The 7,851-nt window shown below is 39.8% G+C and overlaps 1 protein-coding gene across 1 annotated transcript; it reads right to left on the minus strand.

The window, feature by feature from the left end:
* Positions 1 to 1,521: 1,521 nt before the first annotated feature.
* Positions 1,522 to 7,601, minus strand: LOC117473478 (muscarinic acetylcholine receptor M3-like). The gene is made up of 5 exons (XM_034119067.1): positions 7,575 to 7,601; positions 4,635 to 4,930; positions 3,892 to 4,247; positions 3,538 to 3,834; positions 1,522 to 2,039 (listed from the first exon to the last, which is right to left on the minus strand). Exons 2-5 carry the CDS (start codon positions 4,862 to 4,864, stop codon positions 1,522 to 1,524), a joined length of 1,401 nt encoding a protein of 466 aa, XP_033974958.1. The 5' UTR covers positions 4,865 to 4,930; positions 7,575 to 7,601.
* Positions 7,602 to 7,851: the final 250 nt, after the last annotated feature.

Consider the following 7,851-nt stretch of genomic DNA (forward strand, 5'->3'; position numbering starts at 1 on the left):
GCTGGTTTCAAGCGTCACATATCGACAGACATAACAAACAGAACAGGCCACTGCCAACTTTGAATTTCCATGCACTGAAAAACCTGAAACGTTGACTTTAATTAAATCTATGATGTCAACAAATGTAACATAACATTATTAGGTTAGTTAAAAGCAATAATATTCAGTTTAACCTATTGTTTTTTATTTAAACTTAGTATTATTGCTTTTAACTAACCTAATACAATAATGAGAAATCTGTTGACATAATACATTTAATTAAAGTCAACTTTTTAGTTTTTATTTTGTTTGGAGGCCCTTAATGTCTAACATATTAGATGTTGTACATGTATCTCCAAAGTAATACACATTTTGTGTTTAGTTTGTATACAATCAAATGAAATAAGTGTCAGTGTCACACAGTGTTGTAATTTTCAGTTGACAAAACATGCTGTGAGCAACATTCAAACAATACTGAATAATAATCACTTAAAATCAATTTCCTTAAACAACATAACAACAGTAATCGACTTTGTGTTCATTGGTGGTTTTCAGAACGCCTACAGGCCCTGAACAGGGTATTGCAAAACATATTTCACTTATCTGAAAGTGTAATTATAGTGACAATAATAAACAAGTGTATATTAAGAGTATTTTTGCCAGTTAACACAATAACACAATACAATTCAACAGAAGCACAGGTATACACTCCTAAAACTGCTTAAATAAATTGTTTTTTTTCCAAATAAACTAGTAACAGATTACTCCATAGCTGACATCCAGGTTTTCATTTTTAGCTGAAAATGAAAAACCACAATTAAATGAAAACTGTCTGTCTGCTGTTCCATTGTCCTGGTCGTATTAGTGTTAACAAACAACATGTTGGATGCAAACTATTTCAAAGCTCTTACATCCTTTAAAAGGTTCACTATACAACATTATTAAAATATTTTATTACTAGGGCAAGAGACATCTCTGCTCAGATTTTTATTTCTAAAGCCCTACTAGTTGCTCCACAAGGCTGCGTTTATTCATTATACTTCAAACTACAAATTGTCAGAACGAAAAACACAAATTGAAAATGTTGCTTTTCGAGCCTCAATAATATTTGGTTCATTGTCTGGGAGCAGGAATTATCTTTGTGATTTCTATTTGAACATTGGATTTTGATACCGGAGGTTCATGTGTCCACGGAAAATACTCAAATTCATCCTCTGGGGACCATGAATATCTGTAACAAACATTGTGAAAATCCAGAATTAGTATCTGAGCAATCGCAGTGATAGCCAAAACGCTAATCAACATGAACAAATTGCAGAAAGCTGTCACCAAGCAATTAGGAACCATAAATGGTTGTTCCACATATGAGACCAACAGATGAGCCTTTGGCCCCACTTCTAGCTCAGTAAAACTTCCTGTAGCATTACTTTTCCTAGGCACAATTTCATTCTGCATCTTTTGAAATATAAGACTTGTATGTTGGTTCCCAAATCTGAATCAAGATCAGGAAAATCATCTTTAAACACAAATCTCTCAATTATTTTAGATTGGGTCTTTCTTCTTTAAGGCCAAAGCTTTTCTCTGCTGAAAAGTAGGCTGGGTCTTCTTTTGATTCCACTGGCACATCAGAATATCCCTGAAAGTGGTCCTGAAGGTCTTGTTACACAGGGCGTAGCAGATGGGATTGATTGTGCTGTTAACGTAACACAGCCAGTAGCCCAGTGACCAAAGGGTTTCTGGAATACAGTTGGTACAGAAAGTGCTGACCAGCACCATTATGTTGTATGGTAACCATGTGGTGATGAAGACCACGAGGATGGCGCTGAGTGTCCGAGCTGCTTTATTTTCATTTGCCTTTTTTTCATTTGCCTTTTTTTCATTCTTGCGCTTATTGATCTCTGTCTTGGCCTTGGAGGCGAAGCGTTTTGCCATCGCCGCATCCTTCATGGTGATAGCTGCAGGTGACTGGGAGGCAGGGTTGGTTTGGGACTCTTTCCGACTTTTGTTGGACGATGATTGTTTGTCCTTGTTGTTCTTCCCCTTTCTAGATTTCTTACCACCTAGAGAGATAGACATATGTATAATTGTGTTATTTATATTAAGTTGAACACTCGATTCTGATCCTGATTCCAATTATTAACTTTTCCTAACGCTGCTAGGAAGAGCAGACCATAGCTAAGGAAATCATGGACAGGAACTATGTGCAGTCATATCAATCCGCAGAAAAAAGTGAGATACATTTCACGTCAGCTCAGGGCAACAATTTAGTTTATTGATTCGATTTTTTCCATCAGAAAACATAGTGGAATACTTTTTGAATATTCATTTTTAAACTTGTGGATAGCATTACACTTTTTATTCATTATGGCTAAACTGTCTCCAGAAAAGAAAAAAAAAACAGCGCAAGAGAAGGAACGAGGTTAAAAGACAGAGTGCTGGACGTCAGAGAAATCCACAGAAGAAGAACAGCAGAAGAAGACGGACAGTAAGTAAACACTAACGGAAACAGCAGAAGAGGACAGACAGGACATTAACACTAAAGGGAACAGCAGAAAAAGACAGACAGGAAGTTAACACTGACCCCGGGATTCCACCGGGTCCGTCTGCGCCGCGTTACGGCTGTGCCGCGGTTTTGGTCCGACCTCCTCAAGCGTCATACCCAACCGGGCGCGTTTCAGAAGCGGAGCGTCTTGCGTGCCGGCTCGCAGTTTTTGTTGATTTGGGCATACTTTGTACAGACAAAGTTAATAATAATTGTAATAGTCCAGTTATAAACTACATGAATCAAAGATGTGTTGCTGTATTTTAGTGGTAAAAAAATGCATTCATCATCATAATTATTCTATATATAATTTACACAGTGCCTGTAAACCGGAGGAGAACGCTGGCATTTATTCTCCTACTTGAAAGACTACGGTACGGAGGGAAAGGGTCTGCAAAATGTGTTTATTTTGGGGATTGACTGGATGCTCTGACCGGTCCACTTCCTGCCCGGCGCTATGCAACGCCTCGCATCAAAAATAGACCAGCCGCCTACCTTTAGCGGAGCCCAGTGCCGAGACGCTTCTGGGACGCTTCTGGGACGCTTCTGAGCCGTAACGCGGTGCGTCTGGTGGAATAGCACCCATTGACTAGAGTGGCCGCGATTGTTGTGAACGCTGCGGCGCAGCCGTAACGCGGCCGTAACGCGGCCGTAACGCGGCCGTAACGCGGCCGTAACTCGGCGCAGACGGACCCGGTGGAATCTAGGGGTAAAGGGAACAGCAGAAGAAGACAGACAGGAAGTAAACACTAACAGGAACAGCAGAAGAAGACAGACAGGAAGTTAATACTAAAGGGAACAGCAGAAGAAGACAGACAGGAAGTAAACACTAACGGGAACAGCAGAAGAAGACAGACAGGAAGTAAACACAAACAGGAACATGGTATGGGCTCTGGCTCTGGCAGAGTTTAAAGACTTGTTAGTGGAAAATAAATTGTGAACGCACTTGGAAAGTTACAGAAAACCTCGATCAGTACATATAAACGGTATGTATATGTATTAGTTTAAATCCATACCTTCAGCCTCGTCGTCTGAACCGGACTGGTCCCCAGAGCCACCGGCTTCAATGTTGAGGCTTTCACTGCTGCTCTGCTCTGCTTCACCCACAGTAGTTATCGTGGTGTTGACGGACCTTTTGAATGCATGGCGACCTGGCAACAGTGATGAAAACTGGAAGCAGCACGATGAGCCACACCTCCCTCTGCTTCCTGTTCCTCCTGCCATGCTGGTATTTTCCTTGTTGTTCTTCTCAGAAGCCGACTGGTTAAGTTCATCGCTGCTGCAGCTTTGAGAGCTCATTTGGCGTTGCATGGCTGATGAATCCTTCTGGCTGTTAGTCGCACCTTCTCCACCAACTTTCCCACTGCCACTTCCTTGATTCTGAGCCTGGCTTGAGCTTTTGCCAACTCCAGCTCCCCTGAGACTTTGCATATCTTTATTACGTTTTTCTGTCTCCTGATATATCTTCCAAAACAGGAATGTCATAATACTTACTGGCAAGTAGAAAGCAGCAATAGCAGTGCAGAATGTGATAATTGGCTCAGACAGGAACTGGATGTAGCAATGATTGGGCGTAACGGTTCGCTCACCCACGATGTACTGCCAGAACAGGATGGCTGGGGCCCAGAGAATGAAAGAGATGGACCAGGCTAATCCTATCATGGTCATGGCTCGCTTGGTTGTGCGCTTGGCCCGGTATGTCAGAGGTCTGGTAACAGAGAAATACCTAAAAGAAAGAAAGAAGAACTGTACACATACACAGTAACTGTAACTGTACCGTGCATTACTGTCTACCACATTGTCTCTGCTGATAGTACCATAAAGGGTCAGAATATTCCAAACAATGGAAATTAAATGCACATTTTCCTATTGGAAAATGTGCGAGTATCAGACATTCATCACAAAATAGTCTGATACTGATGATCAATCCTAGTTATACCTTCTTACAACTGACCCTCTATCAGATTTAGCATCTCAAGGAGAGAATTTATATTTTTAAAATCAACATATCTCTTTTAGTAGTGCCAACAGTATATGATCTTGTATAGACAAGATCATATACTGTGATCTTTACAGTTTATCAACAAAAATAAAACAAGTTCTGTTTTTTTACCTGTCAAAGCTGATAACAAGCAGGTTCATGACTGAGGCGTTACTTGCCACATAGTCTATTGCGAGCCACAAGTCACAGACCACCGGCCCCAGGGCCCACTGGTTCATGATGATGTAAATGGTGTACAGGTTCATTGACAGGGTGCCGATAGTCAGGTCAGCAAATGCTAGGCTAAGCAGGTAGTAGTTGTTCACTGTCTTCAGTGCCTTATTGATCTTGAATGACACCATCACTAGGATGTTGCCAACAACCGTGACAATAGAAAGTGATCCAGTGAGGAAGACGATAACAAGGACCTGAAGAGGAAGAGGTAAAGAGATAAGACAACCAAAGAGGGCGGTTTAGTGCATTAAGTTATTTATTTGTTAATGACTCAAAGGGACTCAAAATCCCAACACATAATCCTCATTTAGTGTTAGCTTTATCAAATGTAAGTAACATCATTATTATCTTTTGAAAAATCAGACTTAGCTGGGAAAGAAAATGCACCTCTGACAGAAATAATTTAGTGGGAATGCTGATACAGCATATGTTATGCTACGGACAACATTTTTATTATTATTCCGCCGACTTATTTTGGCCCTCTTCTCCTTCCACATTCAACATCGCAGAAACTCCGTTCAAACATCAAAACGTTCAGCTCGGTCGGGAATTGCAGGCTATTACTTTTATCATTCATAACTTTCATAATTCCAGAGATACATCCCATAATTCATCACATTTTTAACATGGAAGTCAATGGAGACATTCTTCAGACTCCAACAAATCTTCATGCGACTTCAACTGCTAACTGTTCATTCATACTTTCACTCAGAAACCTCACTCCAACTTTAAAATGTTACACATCTTTCTGACATTATTCGTGTAACACAACTTTTAAATCTGATTCTTACTTTTAGAGATATTAAACATTGTTCAAACCTTGTTAAAGAGGTTTTCTTCAGATTTTAACATTAACTAGAGTGTGTGATGTCACAGCTAGAGTGTGGGAATTCTTGAAATGTGCCTTCATATTTTTTTTTAAAACAGCCATAATTCCCAAACCCTACATTCTTGAGACATAATTTTTCATGACAAACGTAGGAAAACATCTCGTAGCTTGAAAAATGACAAATAATTAAGCAAAATAATTAAACAAAATGCCTCTTGAGGGTATGAAGTGACAAAAACTTTCAACATGTCTCCATTAAAACCCATTGTAATTTCAGGCAGATATTTCCTCACAGCAGCAGCCGCACACCTTTAGTTAAACTGCCAAAAAGGCCACATTATTAACCCGAAAGTACACAAAAATTACACTTCAGATACTCAACTTCCTTGACATGCTTCACGTTTTGAAATTTCACAGATATCTGTTATCGTTCTTCCACAAAACGTTCACATGTAAGAGGTTTATCTCTCATTCAGAACAATGGAAACCTTTGATCTCTGGACACCTCGTTAGCTCAAATATAAACACCTGTGTCATGGAACACGATGATGTCATAACTCCAACTGACATGCTCAGAGCAGCAGACTTCAGATAATGGTTAATGGTCCTGCCCTCAACAGCTCTATGTCAATTATGGGGTGTCATCATATGCCGTTTCCCTCGCCATAAAAGACGAAGTCGCTTTACATTAACTCCTATGAAAATGTTCAAAAAGTGCTCAAACTTTACATGTGTGCTATGCCTCAACAGCTCTACGTAAAATCTGAGATCTCACCATATGCCGTTTCCATGGAAACGCATCACTCGCCATAAACGACGATGTCGCTATGACTCCTATGAAAATGTTCAAAAAGTGCTCAAACTTCACATGTGTGCTAACAGTCCAGCCGTGAAGACATCTACGGGACATGCCGTTGCCATGGCAACACAATGCCCGCCATGAAACACGGTTTTCTCATAACTTCAGTGAAAATGCTCCAAATGGCCCAAAACTTCACAGGTTTGGTAACGATGCAGCCATCAACGCATCTAAGCGTATTATGGGATGTCATCAAATGCCGTTGGCATGGCGACAGATCATTCACGTCACATCATCAAGTTAGTTCAAAAGTTTGCAGTTCAAATATTCTGCTGCTTTTCCAAGCCTTTTTACTTTATTTTCTTCTCTCATCACACATTCAAGCCCCCAGTGTTCATGTATCATTTCAATCTAAATTCTTCACTTTCTTCTTACACATTACATTTCAGAATAGCAGTTTAGCGTCACATTTTCAGCATAAAGCATTCCCACTAGCAATTTCTTCAGGAATTGCATTCTCTAGTATCATTCTGCTGCTTTACTTTTCACCTAATAATTTGATGACTACCTGTCATGAAGAAATTGGCCAAGATGTTAGTAGAGGTGCACCACAAGGTTCTACTCTGGGTCATCTTACATTCACCATCGATACAAATAAAATAAAGTAATGACTGTCACCACGCAACATTTCTCTGTAGACAATAATGTTTTATATGCCATAGATGCATCCCAAATTATGGTTTTCATCTTTCTATTATTAAACATTAGCTTGTTTTAATGAAAATGAATGGATAGGTGACTGAAATGTAACAGACTAATGGAAGTACTTAGATAACACAGAACGACTCAGGTCAATAATAATTTCAGTCTCATAGCTTTCCACAGATGCAAAGTTTACCTTGGAACCACAACTATAAGCAAGCGGTTTAAATGAGCCATACATTCCCTGGAGTGTTGGAGCATCCATCCAGCAGGCATTGCTGAATGTTTCTCTGGTCTAGAATAAGCCGCTTCTAAAGCCATGGAATTTACACAATGACCCCACAGAACTTCCATGCCTAAATGTAGGTAAAACAACTATGGTAAGCAATATAAGATATCAATTATTGTTGTTTATTTATCTACACTTGAATGTGCACTAATTTTTTGTTGATGAGTTATTCAAGAATAAAGGTTCACTAAAGCAATTAAAATCACAGTTGATTGTTACCTGCAAGACAGTATGTCCTCCTAACGGGTCGAACTCCTCTGCTGGCAGCATTAATGTCGGGTTCCCTGGTGAATCAGTGTAGTTTCCTTCTGGTCCTGACAGATGACTGACATTTTGCTGTTTCCAACCGCCAACACTGTCAGACGGTATGTCCAACCCCTGATAAGAACCACCTGAAGATGTGGAGAAACATATTTTTCAAGCCACAATTCAACGCAGCACATCAAAGATGATTTCCCTTTAATACAAACATTCTGAAAGGCTAACTATACTTTTG

This window comes from Trematomus bernacchii, unplaced genomic scaffold, assembly GCF_902827165.1.
Source record: "Trematomus bernacchii unplaced genomic scaffold, fTreBer1.1, whole genome shotgun sequence".
NCBI classification, from domain to species: domain Eukaryota; kingdom Metazoa; phylum Chordata; class Actinopteri; order Perciformes; family Nototheniidae; genus Trematomus; species Trematomus bernacchii.

Excerpts from the sequence above, each read along its gene's own strand:
- LOC117473478 (XM_034119067.1), bottom strand. The coding sequence starts at position 4,864 with ATGGTGTCATTCAAGATCAATAAGGCACTGAAGACAGTGAACAACTAC. Across the intron at positions 4,248-4,634 it reads CTTGTTATCAGCTTTGACAG|GTATTTCTCTGTTACCAGAC; the intron begins GTAAAAAAACAG and ends TCTTTCTTTTAG. Across the intron at positions 2,040-3,537 it reads TTCAGACGACGAGGCTGAAG|GTGGTAAGAAATCTAGAAAG; the intron begins GTATGGATTTAA and ends CTATCTCTCTAG.